At 37.3% G+C, this 19897-nt stretch overlaps 1 protein-coding gene across 3 annotated transcripts in view; it reads right to left on the reverse strand.

Moving 5' to 3' along the window:
- Nucleotides 1-16108: 16108 nt before the first annotated feature.
- LOC106666669 (TWiK family of potassium channels protein 18) overlaps nt 16109-19897 on the reverse strand; it is a 195751-nt gene continuing 191962 nt past the window's right edge. For all 3 annotated transcript variants that reach the window (XM_014394018.2, XM_024230121.1, XM_024230120.1), the window contains 2 exons: nt 19329-19484; nt 16109-19269 (listed from right to left, as the gene is read on the reverse strand). In XM_014394018.2, coding sequence (XP_014249504.1) covers nt 19131-19269; nt 19329-19484 — 295 coding nt within the window. In that variant the 3' untranslated portion in view covers nt 16109-19130. The remainder of the gene's footprint in view (nt 19270-19328; nt 19485-19897) is intronic.

Here is a 19897-nt window from a genome sequence, read left to right on the forward strand (position 1 = left end):
TCTCTTAGCTGCCGGATTGCATTTTAGATAATACCGAAGTAAAACCTGAGAAATCCAATGACATCTTGATGCTATGACCGAGAGAAAAAGAAAAGATCGGCTATCACGCCTAGCTCCTCTTCTTATCCAGAAAATATGTCAGATTGATAACACGATCCATGGCTAATCAACAATCGATCCTCATAGTTATCACATGGTAAAATCAGAGAATCTATTTGATCAAATCAGAATTAAATTAATATAGCCTTAACAAGAAAATTTAATTACATTTGCTATGTGCATGCGTGCTGGTTTGATAATAACGTCTAATGCACATCATCGATTTCCTAATTAACACATAGCAAAATCATATTTATACATACAAGAAAATATCCGATTTTTAATTATCAACATTAAGCTTTTACCGAAGTGCTTGTAATGTGTAAAACTTGTATTATGCATTTTTGACAATTTGGTATGGCACGGTAGGTTTCATATAATATAGATGTAGTCTTGCCCTGGAAAACAAACAAGTATCATCTTCTTGTTTTCCCCAATGTATGACATGACCTTAATGCAATTCTATCCGACTCAGGATTTTATTTACCGATGAGGCCCTTCAGTACTGCCTGGCTTTCCGAGTGGTCAATTTACATGGCCCCTCTGCACGAGTAACCAAACAAGGGTGATTTTGTATGCTTTCCCAAATGTGTGTGGCCGGGCCTTGAAGCTCCTCACTTAGATTTTATTCTTGGTCACAACGAAGAAATTTAATGCTTCTGGCTATAGAAACATAGTGATCTGTTGACTTGCCTGCATTGTATGTCATTAAAATAGTCACGACCACAGGTGTATTCTGTCCAGGTTGTCCTGATACCGAAACAAGAGTAATTTTGTTGTTATTCCCTCCTGATAGCATTATTATTTAGTAAATTTGAGAGTAAGTTTTGGTCATTGCTGAGCTGTTTGGCCGGGCCTTGAAGTTGTGAAGAAGCGCTCTAATAACACATTCTGTACGGATGACGTCACTTTAAGCGAGTTGTTGCACCAGGTTGATGATGCCACCACGATATCGTGAGAATGGTTTCACCAGGTACATGACGCCACCATGGCATCACGAGGGGGGGGGTTGTTTCACCGAGTGGATGACGCCGCCATGCTATCAGGAGAGATGTTTCACCAGGTGGATGACGCCACCACGGCATCATTAGCCAGTTGTTTGACCTGGTTGATGACGCCATCGTCCTGTCATTCTTGTTTCCCGAGGCGGATGACGCCACCTTGGCGTCATAAGTGAGTTTTTTCAAACCTCTACAAAACCGCTTGTTAAAAAAGTCAAACTAAATAGTCCCGCAGTGAACACTATAAGAAAATGTTTCTGTAATGACTCGACTTTAAACAGAAAGCGACATGAGTTTTGCTCATTTCCTCCACGTTTCGTAAAGTGAGGGGTGCAGAAACGCTTCCGATCCGCCACTCAGCAAGGGAGTCACGTTGGGCAATGTTTTTCGCTCGAATTATCCAAAAACTACGTGGTGAGAAACATCATTTTTCATCATCGTCGTAAACAGGAAGATTGTTTTTCCCAAAACTGTCAAATCTTTTGGAATTTATCTACCGACTGCAATACATATCAATCGGGTTTTTTCACCGGGCTTATAAATCAGGCGGGGTCGACTTCTGCGGTTATAATACGCTTTTCATAAGTTGAATATAACATTTTTTAAAAAAGTCATAATGTAGCAGACTCTTTGTGTACAGACGCAGGCAATTTGCGGGAGTCATTTGTCTCTGTTAACGTAAAGTTGAGGAAGTACCGTCATCTCCTTTGCGCTCAGGGCCTTTAAATAAAGTTCAATTTACAAAATAAATAATATTAAATAAAACAATCTTTACAGTGTTATATGGATTGCAATACTCGTGATAGACAGGTTATTGAAATAATTGTCATATTTGGTATAAAATTAGAAACTTCATATTAATTTTTACTAATATCAAATGTTTAATTACTAATTACTTTTAATCCACTTTATACAGTTCTTTCCATCTTGACAAGTGAACTAATTCAATCTTTTTTAACTACAAAATTAGAGTCTCTGATCTGTAAATCAGGTTAAAGAAACTTTGTCTACTTCGTGTGAATTCAAATTTACCGGCGTTGAAGTTGTTACTTAGGGTCGTTGTTTAAAAAAATATTTAAATGAGTTAACGTCCGTTCTTTGGGTCAAATGATGGTTCTATTAACTATTTTATTTGTCTTTATATATTCTTTATAAACTTAAACGCTTCCAACTCACTACATATTACATTATCCTAAAACCCTACGTAACCTGACCGCTGCTTCAGAGATCAGACAGATACAAGTCTGTGTCCCACAGGGATGCATTCTAAGTTCCATCCTTTATAACATTTATACTGCTGACCTATCCCAATACCATCATCACCACCTACGCGGACGATAACGTAATTTTGTGCTCTAATACGAATCCCATCCAAGCTACCTCCAGCATCCAAAAACTCCTCGACATTACCGAAAATTGGTGGAAAAATTGGAGCACAAGGCTAAATGAAGATAAATGTACACAGTGTATGTTCGCATTGGAAAAACAGTCTTGCCCTGCACTGTACCGTTCAAGTAAAACGTTTAGGATACTATACAATCTTGCCATTAAACGGGGATGCAAGTAATATACATACGTCTACACCTAGACAGCATATTGTCGTGGAATTCGCACATCAGACAGGGGACAACAACTTAACTGAGGACTTGGACAACTAGAAGGCTTCTAAGACCGAAATCCTTCTTCCTCGTTCACACTAAACTAACCTTACACCAGTGTTTACTGCAACCAATTCAGACGTAAGGAATTGTGGGTTTCTGCCGAGCCATTACCTATCCAATCCTTCCAATCAAAAGCCCTCAAATCAATCGCCTCAGGCAAAACTCCCCGAGGCCTCTCTACAAATTCCCATCCCGAGAACCCACCATGTCCCTTTTATCGTCCTCCTTACCCTTAATCTACACTGAATGCCAGGTATGTGTCGTCCGGGTGCTACATTGGCATTAATGTTAGTGCTGTGATAGTGTGAAAAAAGTTTTATAATGACATTTGTAATATGTACTGGTAGGTATAGGGTAAGTAAAATTTATAAAAAATGATAAAGTAAACAACAACAGTTTTTTACACAGAATAAAATAGGTGACATGATTTTTTGAGCTTTAAGCCGGGAACACACTTACCCGATGCTATGCCACGCTAACCTACCCGACGCTCTGCGATTCCCACTGTCCAGATTTCCGTCGGTCGCATCGAGTACAGTCGAAGACAAAAGAACCGGACACTCATATTTTTATTCAAACTACACGTATTATTGTCGTTATATTAATTACAACATACTTATTTTAATATAAACCAAATTAACTGTGTTTAAAAATTAATTAGTTTTTATTTAAAAAATTAATTCTAATGGTTTGGTAGAAAATTAATCAAAACANTTATTTATTGTTGTGAAAAAGGGTCGAGATGACGCGTCGGCCGATTTGAATTGAATTTGGATAACGTCAAAACTTAAAAGCTCCCTCCTCTTCTGTTAGGTGTTACCTTTCAGATGGTACTTGTAGTACCGTATCTTCTACTTTGTTGACGGAAGTGATCTGTGAAAGTCAACTTTTCTATTTGTTTGAAAAGGATTTCGACTGTTTTTATCAAAAGACAACGCGATAGCCGGCCTCGCGTAAATTGACAGCGGTTTAGCGTTTGTTGTCGCCTTAATTTTCCTTTGACTTTTGACACGCTTAGTTATGTGGAGACCGACACACGTCCAAGTCACTGGTAGAAAGCTTTTATTTATTTCATATTATTATTTATACAATATATTTATGTAATTTATATCATTTTCAATATTCAAATCCTTCTATTTATTAACTAAAACATTTTCTGTACTGAATCAGACGAATCTTATGATTATCTATCTCATCCTGAAGTCCTTCCTCGCAGATCGCTGAACACAAAAAAAAAGTCTTTTTTTAAAACGAAAACTTCCTACTTTCTACAGAAAAACGAAACCAAAAACCAAAACCCAACTTAGACAAATCAATTGCCCAAATACTACCGTAAACACACTTGAACAAAACGGAGCGAACACACTCCAGAAAGGAACAAGGATTTAGGACTTAATCAAAACAAAGCAATAGGCTCAACTATGTTGAATCCAGCGTCTCCAGCTTCTTAATTCCCTTTCTCCCTCCTCTTCTTATCAATAAAATAATGCCAACCAGGGGTATTTGCAAACTAAACTAAGAAAATTCATGCACTAATTAATTTTGCATCCTTACAACATCAAGTTCAACAAGTGCGGCGTTCCCCAAGGGGGTATCCTAGGACCAATCGTCAATAAGGCCTACACCCTAACACCAACATCACGACCTTCACGGACGACACTGCAATCCTTTCCTCACATTTTGTCCCTATCCTTTCAGCAAAATTATCTACCCACCAGTCCATATACCGCAAGGTCCCCCATCCAACAACACTTCAACAACACTTTGGGTTCTACTTGGACAGTAGAATTATGGACCACACCCATAAAACAAAAGATACGAGAACTGAACCGAAGATTCGGACGCCTACTTGGACGCGCAACCACAATGACTATATATAACAAACTAATAATATAGAAGACACTAATTAGACCGATTTAGACTTACGGAGTCGAGCTGTGAAGTATAGACAAGCCATCCATAATCGCAAGAATCCAATCAATAAAAAGTCATCCGCCGCATTCTCAACGCTCCCTTCTATGTCTTTAACCAAACCATCCAGAAAGACCTAAACATCCCATTCGTGTCGGACATGATCCAAACAATATTCCACAACTTCCACTCCAAGTTCTCCTTCCACACTATTGCACTAGTTCAAGTCCTTCAACTTCCCACCCTAACAGTCCTTCGCCTAAAAAGACTCGTGACCTACCTCAACCAACAAACCTAAACATTGAGAAAAACAATGGCCGGTTCCTCTCTACCATCCCAATACACGTGGACTGAGAAGTTCTTGCCAGATCTTTTATTTCAACTTCTATAGCCTTAACAGCGCCTCCTTAGTGTAGGATCTCGTTTGCGGCTTTTCGTCTTCGAGTTGAAAGAATCTGCAACTGCATAAACCCTATAAAACGTGTTCTGCGGTCTCCTCTTTTTCCTGTAATCTGTACAGTGTATTTTCTGTATGTACTCCTATTCGGTGCATGTGATTCTTAGGCGGCAGTGCTCTGTCAAAACAGAAACCTGGTTGTTGCGGTTGCCTACCATGAATTCCTTTGTTTACGAATGGCCCTTCTATGAATCTCTTCGCGTACCTCACCTGGAATGTTGCTTCACTAGTTTTTATACTCATTAAAGTTCCATTTTTGTGGCAAGGCACTAGGCCACAATAGACTTCAGGGCTAAAGAATTCATATTGGCTTCTTTTTTGGCGTGTCTCATATCCAATGTCCACATTCTCATGGCATCCCCAATGCCCAAGGACCCATATCAGGTCATTGGTGTCATTGACTTCTGCGAGGGCTTCCATACAATTCCATACGCTTTTTGTCTTTAGCTCATCTGGGGCTAAGACCATATTTGCCATCTGACCATCAGAAAAAATGGCTATCTGTATGAAATGTATTCCTAGCATTTTCATTTCTCTATTGCAGTGTTCAATTGCAGTGGCTTCAGGCTGGGAAACTGAAGTTTTGAGCCGTCACTATACCAGTGGGAATTGGCCTTCATAGGTTTTATTATTAGGATAAACTTGGGTTTTACATCTTCTGTATTATAGTACTTTTTTTGTCTGCGTTTGGTGTAACTACTTTTTAAAAAAAAATTTTGAGCGTAATTTGGCTTTGGTTGTGTCCTATGTTTATTTTACATTTTTAATGTGTTAGTTTTTTTACCTTTACTTTTATAGTTGGGTTTTCCAACTTCAGTATTGTTGTTCCTACTCACAGTAAGTTGTTTTGCGATCCGGATTTCGAGCCTTTTAGCTCATCATCAGTTGAAGGACTTCTACAACCACGTCTCTCGACATGAATTGCCAAAGTGAACCGCTCATACCTCCGTCAACGCGACGTTCCAATTATCAGCTGATTTTTTTTAATGACGCTCAATTTGAACGTGCGAAACGCGGAAATTATAACACAAATAAATATTAGAATANCAGCGGTTCACTTTGGCAATTCATGTCGAGAGACGTGGTTGTAGAAGTCCTTCAACCTGATGATGAGCTAAAAGGCTCGAAATCCGGATCGTTGCAAAACAACTTACTGTGAGTGGGAACTATCCTTTTAAAAAGTATTGAACACCACACTCACTCCATCATTTATCATTTCTATCAGTATTGTTGTTCTCTTCCAAAAATTAAATTCAAAGTTCTAGAACGGTTCCTTCTTAAAGCAAAATTAACGCTCTTGTCAATGCGTTTTTTTTAGATTCCCCAAAAAATGAATAGTTCAAGAGCTACGAGTAGATTTATGACGAAAACCGTAGATCGTTGAAAAAACATAAAATGTTGAAGCGAAAGGGTTGAGAATCGGATCATAGTTCATACAAACTTTTTTGTTGCATTTGAGATGTAGAAGCATCTGACCATTGTCCTAGACCTATTGTCATAGAGTAATCACTTTGGATAAATGGTATAAACAATTAATAAAGAAAATGATAACAAAAATTTGATGTTTAATTCAAAGTGTATTAAATCGTCTATTATGTTTCAACGGGATAGGTCGATAAATAAAATATAAATCGAAAGTTTTAAAAACCATGAGGTCCATAATATAAGAACGAGACTGGAGAGAAATGAATGTCCTTATTTTTCCACGGGTATAAATTAAGGTCGGACGTCTAACAAATAGGACGTGTTGGTCTAAATATCCCCCAGATAGGGGGATGAGCGGATCGAAAGGCAATTCTCTCCGAAACTTCACCCCGGACAACGATCCGTTTTACGATCCTGTCCAATATCCGTGGCCGGGGGGGGGGAGTGTTTTGCGACTTTCTGAAGGCGGTCGGAGGGTTCGGGCCTATCTATTGGGTTGTCCGGAAAATAATGCAGGATTTTGGTATTAAACAAAAAAAAAGAAACTAGTTACTTTAAAGCAATGTTCTTTAATCAAAATAATTTCCCATNATCCTGTAAACGTAAACAGAATATTTTATATAGATTTTTTTTAATGAAAACTTAAAATCCTGCATTATTTTCCGGACAACCCGATATTTGTAATTTCGCCTCGGCCGCGTGAAAACATATTAAATCCGTTTAGAGTTAGTTGAAATATAATTGAAGGAAATATCTAGGGAAGCATGATGTTTTAGTCACTTTACCTAAAGGTTTTCATACCATGGCTTCAATATTTAACTCCATTTGAAATTATACGATTTTCTTAAGAAGATTCATAAATTCTAAATTAAATTGAAAAGACGAGATAGCCTCATCGAACCGGTATCGGTTGAGTCGTAAAACCAGCCAATTTCATAATTTATACCACGAGCCCGAACATAAATATGAGATTTTCCTCTCTTTAACTTTCATAAAAACCGTCTTTTATTTAAAAGGCCCTAAAAGATGGAAAAGAAGGAGGTAGAATTCGAGGAAATTTTCCTCTTCGTCTCAAGGTAATGAAAGATTAAAAAACGAGCTGATGTTCAATTACTCGACCAGTGCTTAACATCGCCCAGGGGAATCAGGTAGTACAGAACACTGGATAAATTCTAATGGATATCATTTTGGACAGTTGCACTATTTGCATACATAAAAAATAAAGTAATCTTTCTAGTCACAATTGTACATTAATCGGAATTAATTAAACGAATTTTTTTCTGAACTAAAACTAATCAAAAGAGCATTAGAATTTAAAAAATTAATTAGTAAAATCAGAGATACTAACCTGCAACCATTGCAGTGATGAAATCCTAGGAAACCCTCGATTCACGCTTATAAATTACATTCCCAACAGATTACATTCTCACTGTCCTAGCTTGATCGATATTTCTCGGGGTAATTCTGGAAAATCCTCTCTTTTCACGCTAATAAATCCATTCAAACCAAGATTTCAATCCCACCGTCCTGGCGCGCTTGATTTTCCTGGCGATAATTGAAAAAGCCCCTCCATTCACGTTAACTAATAAATTCATACACGAATTCAATTCCCATGTCTAGAGTGAGGTTCCTCGAGGTAATTCGGACCACCAGACTTCATTGCACTACTATTTCAATTCACGCTAATAGATTACACCACACACCAGACTTTATTCCCTTTGTCTCAGGGAGCCTACTCGATATTCCTTGGGGAATTGAGAAAAGAGGCATCTCCATTCACGGTAATAAATTACATCAGAGTCTTTAGGCTTCATTTACATTGTTTCGGAGTACTTGTTCGATATTCCTGTGGGTAAATGAGGCCAGTGCTACCCTCCATACACGTAAATAAATTACATCACACTCCAGACCTCGTTCATATTGGCCCAGAGTGCCTATCCGATGTTCTTTGGTGTAATTGAGATAACTGCGACCTCCGTTCATGCTTATAAATTACATAACACACCAGACTTCATTGGGGCTCAGAATACTGGGCATAGTCCCTCGGGATAATTAAGAAGGAAACTTCTTTTCATATTTATAGGAGTTTATGTTAGGGATAACCATTGTAACTATTCTATTATACCAATTGATTTTTTTTTTACTGGGGCTTCCGACATCTAGGTCATTTCAGCCCCAAGCTAAGCCAATATTCTATTTACACTTCTATTTACAAACACTACATGCATACAGATAAATACATTCATACACATAAATACATCCATACAATACACTCATTCCGTTTGGTCGGTGGAGTACTTGATATTCCTCCACCTACCTATAATCAAACTAAACTAGATTGGGGTCGATGGAGTACTTTTATAAATATTACTCATACGTTCTCAACGTTCGAGGGGCGATGACGATGTTATATTTCACCCTCATCCCTCGCCATTCACGCTAATAAATACATGCACTCAGACAAAACATATAGACACACAACACACGAGACATACTATGTACAATAAAAAAACTCAATTTCCCCTAAAAAGCGGAACAGGGGACCCTGAAACTCGCTGCAGTGCTCGAGTACATTCTTCAGATTGTGTGACGCTGCAGCGTGACGCTACAACCTCACACGTCAGCCCGTCTAGGCGCACTCCTGAAAAGGTAATAGAGGATTGTGGGAAGCAAAAGGCCAGTGTGTTCCCGGAAGTGTAAGAGTCAAGAAGTGGACAGTTTATTACTTGTAATATCAAAGCCCAAAGGCACTCAGATAAGTAGAGGCCTGACCAAAGAGTGTCAATTATTGTTATTGTTAATTGTTTACAAGGTTCACTTTCATTTTAATTTTAATTTCGTTTATCCCCTTGTGGCGTAAGAGTTCTTTTTATTTTCCTGTCTATGTCGTTAATAAGGCTTAAACGAGTATGGTCACCGTTTGGCCGATCATCACAATTGGATGGCATGCCTACACGCTCCCTGTTGGGAGCCAAGGCATGGCATGTTTCCAGTATGTGGGACACATCGAGCAACCTTTCTCTGCATAAGGGGCCCGTGTGTCAACCGACCAATGATTATTGAAATTCACTTTAAAAACTCAAGTTTAGAGAAATTATTGTAACTTTTTATGGATACAATTAACCCCGTTTGGTGGAATTATATCACGACGACTTTCCTTTGGGGGGCGCACCCGCAATCTTCCTTTTCCTTCTTATTTTTTTTATTATGTCTTTCAAATTTTTAATTAGGCAATTGGCCCATTTAACAAAAGAGTTGTTCTGGGTAGTTACAGGCACTTTTGTACACTTCTTTCAAAAGGCCCTCCTGCCTCTGCGATTATGTCATTTCTAACCAGCGTATTGCCATCCAGGCCACCTTCAAGTACGGCTGAGTCATTTCACACGTTGCACCTCTTATTCGAACACTACTATTTTGGAAAATATTAGTTGTGTATGAAAATATGACAGAAATAATACAGTGAAGTTTTGGTTTTTCCCTTTCGTTACGCTAGTATTTAACAAAAAAAAATCGTTTATATGAGGTCAGATTGAAATATAAAACAGGTTGATTGTTTTGCTATGTATCATCGAATAAGCCTTTATGACTTTACATGTCAATTCCAGGAATCGCCCTATAATTTTTTCTCTGAGGACGTCGAGAAAATTTCTTTTCAATATTAAACTTTATAAATTAATTAAATTGATTTATAATTTTATGTAAAGTTAAATTCACTAATTTCGCGGTCCGCTTGACCAATTAATATATTACAATTAATTAAGGTTTTTAGTTGAGATAAAAAAGACAATGGCACGAGTGGGATTCGAACCCACGATCTTCGGCTAGATACGCCGCTGCTCTACCACTTGAGCTATCGTGACCTCGATCCACTCGGACACCAACCTTCCATCTCAACGGCACCTTTCGAATTTTCCCTCCTTTTTGCCATTTTTCAAGTGTCGTGTAATCGGATTGGATTCTCCACGACAAATGAAATGGCCACGGAGAGGTTTAGTGAAGTATACATAATTTTAAATCATTAAATTCACTAATTTCGTGGTCCGCTTGACCAATTAATATATTACAATTAATTAAGGATTTTAGTTGAGATAAAAAAGTCAATGGCACGAGCGGGATCCCGCGAGAATCCAATCCGATTACACAACATTTGAAAAATGGCAAAAAAGAGGGAAAATTTAAAAGGTGTGGTTGAGATGGGAAGTTAGTGTCCGAGTGAATCGAGGTAACGATAGCTCAAGTGGTAGAGCAGCGGCGTATCTAGCCGAAGATCGTTGGTTCGAATCCCGCTCGTGCCATTGACTTTTTTATCTCAACTGAAAACCTTAATTAAATTTTATATAAAGTGTGGTTGAGTTGACGAATTATACCTATACCTATGATTCTCGAGTCTGCCGTCAGTTTACTTAAATAGGAAAAGCTGGAATTGCCGATGGACTACAAGAAGCGAAATCAACTCGGCACATGCTTGTAGGCACGTGCATGTGCCGGATTTAAGCCCATATAAATCCAAGATCCAAATTGGGTAGACTATTAAATATGAAATCTGTTTTGACCTTCAAAACTCATCGAACTCTATACAAGACACCAGTGCGCTACTTTGTTCAGTACCATTTTGTACTATAAGGAGTGGAACGTTTTTAAAATTTAAATTTAATCAACATTCCGTTTAACCAATCCTTCAAAATTCTTTGTATTTATGAGCTGAACCGATCCCGCTCCCATAAGTTCCACACCAAGCTTTCGATACATTCTAACAATACTGCCCAAGATTTGTATACATTTTCACATCTCGAAAACCAGCCAGGTATCTTCAAACAATAATGTAATTGTAAATGAATGTAAATTAATCTCTCAAATTGGTTTCTTTTAACCTGTGACTGTGATTTAATATGTTTTGATATAAAAACATTTAAAAAACGAGGGAGGACTTAAATTTTGATATTTTTAATATAATTAATTCGTATAACCCTGGGAATTTTACTTCTTTCCCGGTGATTTCAGTGTTTACGCGATTTCAGTTACGGCTATAATCTGAAAAGCGCCCATTGTGTAAAAGCTGCTGTTAAAATTAATTAGTTGGTGTATATTTCCTATAAGCAAGGATACAGTCGTGTACCAAACCCTGTATAACATTGGGCTTAAACGCGGATCCTGTTGCGACAGTGTTATCAATTTCAATAATTGCCCGTTCAGCCGGTCATCCGTGAATTGTCGATTGAGTATCGAAAGAGGTGAAGAAAATATTTATCTGGCCGCACATTTTCGCTGTTTGTTCACCGAGGCATTACTGGCTACGGGCCATCATAAAACATTTATAAAACCAAACATTCTAAGAACCAAAAGGTATCGATTACAATACAATATCGAAAAGGGCAAAATTTGCCTTAAAAAATCCTTGTAGGATTATAGACTCCCTAAAATAAATGAAACTATATACTTTCTTTTGTCCGTACACAGAATTATTTTTCACTCACTGTCTGTAAAGGCTTTAACCGTTTAAACGTAAATTCTGTTGATTATGTACTTTTTTTACCTCCCCCCCCGCATGTTTGAAAATGTTATTTATTTTTCTTTTAGAAAGCCCGTTATGGCCAATCTCCTTTGATAAAAAATTCCGTTTTGAAGTGGGTGCTCTCATGATTTGCAGAAAGCTTTAATATCACAACCATTATAATTACTTTTTAGACAAATCATCATAACGCGGGCTTTTCGACATTTGATATTTCTATGTTTGAAAACGGATTAAATAAATAAAAACTAGTTCAATTAACTTTTTTATGTCTGTCGTAAAATCATAATCGCATTTTAAAATCCAGTGCAAAAGCGTCCAAAAAGTTTTCCTCTTTAAAAATTCAAATTAATTTACAATATTACTTTATATATATATACTTTTTTGGTCCTAGTTAATAAAAGTAATTTTTTAAATTGATTTATCTTTTTTTGTAAAAGGTAGAGATGAAAAATTAGTAACATGTGCGGGACTTGAACCCACGACCCCCGACCCATGATGTTGGTAATCCTCGGGCAGACCTCAATCTGATCCGTCCAGCCACCGAGGTTGGGCTCCAGGTGCTATTAACAGCTAAGTCAATTTAGCACCCAACGCATGCAGTTCCATACCCATTCGTACTCACGTCTTCAATACATTCACTCCTATTTACATTACATTCATTTAGTTTGGGTAAAGTACACGATATTCCTCGATCACCCTTTACATATTATACAACTAACCTAATTGAGGGTCGATGTGGTACTCGAATTCCGCCATCGAATCTCTAACATCACACATTCACACTAATAAATACATTCACTCTCGACACAACCTTCACGCATATTTTACAATTAACCTAATTGAGGATAGATGTACTCGATATTCCGCCATCGGCCTTCTCACATCACACATTCACGGTAATAAATACATTCACTCTCGGTACAAGCTAGGTATAGACAACTATTATTACTGTATACAATAGGACAACCCCGTTTCCTCGGAACAGGGGACCCAAATACTCGCTGCCTTGCTCAAGCATAATTTTTAAATTGGGTGGCATTCCTGCGCGCTCTCAGTATGGAGACAAGGAATTGCACCCTTCAATTAGACCCTTGGTGGTCCATATCGAACAACCTTTCTCCTAGTTGTTCAAGTCTTCTGTTGTTGGTTAATTTTTGGATTTTGAGTTTGCGTTTTAAGATTTTTTATAGTTGTGTATTTTTGTTGTCTTGGCTTTGAGGAAATCCTGAAAAGTCCTTTGTTTTTTTAAATTTTCTTATCCTCCTTGGTTTTTAACATATAATTTTTTTTATATAACGTCCAGAGTAATTGGTGGTAAGAGGATTTCCCTGGTGGGTCAGCTACTTATTTTTTACTACTATTTTTTCTTCTTTGTAACTAATTGCCAGGAAATTTGTAATTGTTTGTTATAATAGAAAAAAGGAAAGGCTCTGGGTTTTTCTAACCGCGTAGGGGGGGGGGGTGAGCCGGTTGTTCCCTCATTTTCTCCTTAAACGGACGAACCTCATCTGAGTTTTAATTAAAACGCCTTTCACCATCAGTAATTAGAGAGCTTGGCCCTGCTGGAGGTCGTATTTTCTTTCTTTCCATTATTTTTTTATTTCCCTCTTCTTTTTTTGTCGGAATAAATAGAGCGCGTGCGGCATTCTTCTCTTTTACGAGGAATGCACTGAGGCGCAAGAAATTATTCTATTACTCTTGAGGCGTCCTACAGCACGGCAAACACACTCATTGCGATCCTTTTTATAGTTTTAATTACTGGTAAAAATAAATTATGAGTGAAAAGTTTCGTTATAGCTTCTTAAAAAAGACTAACAGCGTGACAGACAAAAATTCAAATCAAGACGGATAGCAATAAAAGAGGTGGCCATGAGACCTTTTGTACCTCCACCTGAGTAGATTTCATAAATCACTGGATGACTTCAACTTGTTAATCCACTTTCATAGCCTTGCCAGCGGCTTAGTGTAGGATTTTGCTTTCGGCTTTTTCTTTCCTAGTAGCAAGAACCTACACCTACGACCCTCAAGAAACAAAAAAGTGTTCTGCGGTCTTATCTTCTTCTTGGCTGTATCTGCACAGAACTTCTTCTGTCTGAACTCCTATCCTACATCGACCTTAGCATGTCTCTTCTTAGGCGGCAATGCCCAGTTAGGAGTCCAACCATAATGTTGGTTCTGTTGCGGTTGGCTTCCAGCAATTCTTTTGTAAGTCTTGCGGTTGGCCCTTCTCTGTAATCTGTTCCAAGTTTTGGACTCATTAAGAATTATTGGGTGTATCCTTTTCTGTGGCAAGATACTAGTTTTGTGGACTATAGAAGTCATATTGGCTCTTTTTGGCCAATATGCCCACTTTCTCTTTGCCTTTATGTCCCGAATACCAAGTGACCGCCAGAGGTCAGGCCATTGGTTTCAATTTCTGCAAGGGCTTCCGTACAATTCCGTCATGGGGCTCTTCCCAATCTTTATAGCCTTTTTATTTCTCTGGCGCCGTGTTTAAATGCTATAATTTTAGACTGGAAAGTTATAGCGTATTTACGTAAGTTTAAAGTCAGATCGGTATGTGGATTCATGTGAAGGACTCTTGCTCCTGTCCCTCTAACCGTTGTTGAGCCATTAATATACCAGTAAGTATTCGCTTTCAGAGATATTCCTTTGGGCCACTCTTCCCTTTCTGATACCTACTTGTTAAGAAATTATAATTTGGAGTAGTAGCATCTGCTTGTATCTCCTCCCTAGTTCCCATTGTTCATTGATTGGCCTATTCTTGGAGTCTTCTCCTTCGATAACAATGTGGAGCATTGGAAATTTTAACAAAAAACCTCCAAGGCCGCAGTCGACACTGAATCTAGATGTGACAGATAATCGTTTATTCTCTGATATACAATACCTACTTACACTTGTACTATATCTACCTGTTCTAACCATCTCCATATTGATTCTCCTAAACCAGTTAATAACGTGCATTATTCCATTCTCCTTGATAAATTTAAAACTTTATATTTCTCGTCCAGTGTCTTCAGATCTAACTTTTTCTTTTTTTCTCCAGTAGCGTCCATCCTCAAGGTTCAGACAACATCGTTTCTGTTTTTAGCTGTTACATTAAGTCAATATGTACCTCTGAGCATGTTTATCCGCCACCAGGTTAGATATAAAATTATTAGTAAATTACAATTAATTCAGGTTTTTAGTTGAGGTAAAAAAGTCAATGGCACGAGCGGGATTCGAACCCACGATCTTCGGCTAGATATGCCGCTGCTCGACCACTTGAGCCATCGTGACCTCAATCCACTCGGACATCAACCTTCCATCTCAACCCCAACTTTTGAATTTTCCCTCCTTTTTGCCATTTTTCAAATGTCGTGTAATCGGGTTGGATTCTCGACGACAAAAGAAATGGCCACGGAGAGCGTTAGTGAAGTATACTTCATTTTTAATCATTAAATTCACGAATTTCGTGGTCCCCTTGACCAATTAATATATTACAATTAATTAAGGTTTTTAATTGAGATAAAAAAGTAATTGGCACTTCAAATGTGTTCGTGTAATCAGCAAAAAGGAGGGAAAATTCGAAAGGTGCGGTTGAGATGGAAGGTTGGTGTCCGAGTGGATCGAGGTCACGATAGCTCAAGTGGTAGAGCAGCGGCGTATCAAGCCGAAGATCGTGGGTTCGAATCCCGCTCGTGCCATTGACTTTTTTTTATCTCAACTAAAAACCTTAATTGTAATATTTTAATTGGTCAAGCGGACCACGAAATTAGTGAATTTAATTATTAGTAAAGTTCCAGGCTGTTGTTACACGTGGCATACCAAATTGTCCAAATTTATTTGAACTCCCATTTCTATACGGCTTCAATGTTGTTATGTAAACGGATTTTGTCATTAGTTTGTTTAAAAAAATTCTAACTTTTGACCCTGTTGTTTTTTGAAATTCAATGTTTAGCGGGTCGTAACGTAAATAAAAATAAAATTCCAAACTAAAATTTTTTCAAACTTGGCAAATAAGTTTTTTTAATTTTACAAGGAAGGCAATGAACAAAATCAATTTCGTACATTCGGTCTTTATTAATATTCCAGAAAATGTCGGTCTTATATGAACTCCATGTAACAAAAAAAGTCCATGACTGACCAGCGAAACTTGTGTACACGAATGATATAATATTACAAACGAAAAATTGAAAGAAAAAACATTCCTTTCGTTTTAACAATACTTTTTCTATTCAAAATCAAAGGTAATAAATCGTATTTTGAACATACAAAACAATGACAATCTCCTATGGTTTTTATCCATTTGGATTTCCGTTGTAATAAAATGGAACCAGTTTTTTTTAACAATAAATGTTAGTATTCATAAATCAATTTCAATTACAAAAGAAAAAAGAAAAACTCCAGAAACTCTAACATTACATTTATTTGTTAATACCACCTTGTATACAAATCGATTGCCGACTCCATTCACTCGGCTTAGGATTAAGTGAACGAGGGCTTGAGTTTTGTCATGGAATGATTTATCATCACTTAATATGTACTGATGAACACATCCTTTATAAAATTATTACTAAATTGTTCATTAATCTTATTGTTATTATTTTTTTTAAATATTAATACTACTTTAAATATATAATACACGAACTATAAGGTTTGCAAGTGAGGCCTGAAAATCAATAAATATAAAAATACCTTTATGGAAAAACTGTGAAAATAATATTTAATAATAATAAATAGTATAATAACTCGCAGACCAACACCCATCATCAATAATATGTTGAGATACAACGCTCGATTAGAGTTAGAGATGAGTTAGGTTACATTAATTTCTCTCGCAGGGAGTGCTCTTGAGTTGACTTAGATTAGGTAAGGAAGTTTAGGGTTGGTGCAGGGATCGGTCAAGTTAGGGTTAGGTTATTTTAGGGTTCGGTATGAGCAAGGTTACGTCTCGTTCATTTAATGTTTTTCCTTGAAGTGGCCTAGTCTAAACATTTTTAACCCTTTCTTTCGGCCCAAAGTTGCTTCAGAGCAATGCCAACTTTACCAATTTGGTTACTTTAGGGCGGGTGCAGTGTTGTTGCTGCTTGATTCTGCCCGTATATTGGCAACAATGATTTATTTAGCGCCAATCTAAACTCTGTATCACTAAACTTACGCGATTTCCCCTTTTCTTTTTAACCAAATTGCTAATGCTCGTCTTGCTCTAAGACCATAAAGCCATAAAGGGATATGTTTCGGGGATGGATATATAATGTTTTGCGTGATTATTTTCCGTCATCGATTTTACGTCACCAGGGAGAGAGCACATGGACTGAGTTAAGTTTGGTTAAGTAAACAATGTTAGAGGTTGGCCAAAGAACTATCAGGTTTGGTTAAAGAATAGGGTTTGGCTATTTTAGGGTTCAGGGTTTGACTTAGTATTATAGTTTGGATACGGTTTGAGTTAGGAAGGGGTTAGGTTACATATCCATGATTCAATTTTTTCTATTTAAACTTTTTAACATGGATAGGCTTTTGGGCCGAATACACAATTTTTTTGCTTGTCCATTGTCCTGTCACCGATTTCATGTTCGTACAAGTGTTCGTGGGTTGCTTGAGGTTAGGAACGAGTTAGAGAGGCTTGGCATGGTTATAATTAGGGAAGGGTTAGGATAAGGGGCTGGATAGGTTGGGTTAGGTAAGGGTTAGGGAACAGTAGGTTAGGTACTGTTAGGTCAGACGAGTTAAGGTTACGTTTAGGTTAGGTTATTATTTGGGTTAGAATTGGGTACTGGTTATGTTACATCTCCATCATTTAATGTTTTCCGTGGAGTAGTCTAAGTCTGTATATTTTAACATGGATATTTTTTTAGACTGAATACACTTTTGGGGGTTGAGGTAGGTTAGGTTATATAGGCGTAGGGTTATGTTTAGGTTATGCAGGGTTTAGGGTTTGAAGGTTAGGGTTATAGGCAAGCATTACATCTTCGGAGCTTCCCAAGTTCAGAGTCAGTCATAGTGACTGACACTGATTTGGAGAGGAGTGCGAAAAGAAAGATTCTGCTAGAGAAAAGGTCGGTCATACAAGTCCATGACGAAAAGGAATTTGTCTTTATTTTCACTTAATGGATCTAATAATTTTGTTATATGTAAACTCTTCTTTCAAGCGGATCAAATCCCATTCTCGAAAGTGTGCGCTGTTAGGAAGTTGGAACGTACAATAGACATATGTTCCTTAGTCAATATTTTCTAAACAATAATAATTTAATCTGCATTTTTTTTAAGCAAATGGAACTCTTTTGGAAAGAAATATTTTCCCAGTGTGTTTAAAATGACTGATGAATATGTAAAAGTTTTACTTACTACTGTTTTTGTGAGGCGTATGGCAAACAATCATTTTTTATCAAAAGCGACGAGCCCTTTATTAATATTGCTCTTCAGGCTTTGTTTACAAACCTTTCTCTCTCTATTTATTTTAGTCATTATTGTCACAGATGTACATAGTAAGTGATTCAGAAGGGAATGTCCTCAATATATCTCACATATGAACTTTTTTTCATTTCGGCTAATATACAAACAGTTCAAAGAATAACTCAATCATACATCATTTATCACATAGAAATATTTAAACAAAAAGAGACAAAAATCCATATTTTTTCTTGAAATAATAAAACAGAGTACCTAATCTATTGTATGTTTTTAGTTTGTCCAATTAACCAAAGTAATTATTTTAAATAATATGCAAAGTATGGTTAAGTTGACAAATTAGTGGCACGAGCTGGACTTGAACCCATATCCGGATAATTACAATATCTAATATTCAGGAGGAAAAAAAGATGGATTTTTGACCAAAAACGTGATTACAGAAACAATTTTATGTCTTATTTTCAATTTAAAGTTCAATAATATAATCTATATGTATAAAATGCCTTAAACAAACTATTAACAAAATGATTTTCCTCTTATTTAAAATCTAGAAACGATCACGGAATACGAATGAAAAAAAATCGGCCCGCTATTAACAAATTTATACACAATCGCAAGTGAATCCTATAAAAAAAGGCATAAATAATAATAACAAAGACAGTCACACTCTTATATTACGGCGCTATTCGCAGTATCCTTTTCACAGTTCCCCAGCAGGACTTGAGTTTGTGTACGACCTCTTCTTGCATAAGGTTGAAGCACATGGCGATGAGGGCCATGCCGAGGAGGAGGTACGTTGAGCAAAATATGAACCTAGAATAAAACAAAGGTTTAAATACATAACAAGGTATGATTAACAAAAAAAAACTCACTCTAGCTCGACAACGCCCTCCCTGCTTCTTATCATGGCACCCGGGACGAGGTCTCCGAAGCCGATGGTGCTTAGCGATATGAAGCAGAAATAAGCGCCGTCGAGGAGCTCCCAGTTTTCCCATTTGGCGAACAGCATAGCCCCTCCGCAGACATATCTGAAACAAGGATAAACTGATAATTGGATAGATTATCATCACATTAGCTAAGTTATCCTAGTGTCATCGGGTCTCTCAAAGAAAATTTAGACCAATTTTAATTAAAAAGGAACAGCCACTTTGGTCATCTCTCCCTTGAAAGAATTCAGGGTTAAGAAAGTTAAAACCAGCATCATTCATCAACGTCTATGATAATAATATTAGCCTGAGGTGCTCTTCTAAACTTAAATAGTTGTGCTAGGTTAAGGTTAAGGATAAAAGGAGTCGCCCTCTTTACGAACTTACGCAACCGAGACCAATATTGGTCTATTTTGTAATCTCCTCTTTCTATCTTTAAGCTTAATACTTTTTTACCAGATCTTTGTTAAGGCTCTTGCTTCAGGCCATGGCTTTTCCTCTCCCAGGAATAAGAA

Source organism: Cimex lectularius, unplaced genomic scaffold (assembly GCF_000648675.2).
Source record: "Cimex lectularius strain Harlan isolate CLEC.00 unplaced genomic scaffold, Clec_2.1 scaffold56, whole genome shotgun sequence".
NCBI lineage: Eukaryota > Metazoa > Arthropoda > Insecta > Hemiptera > Cimicidae > Cimex > Cimex lectularius.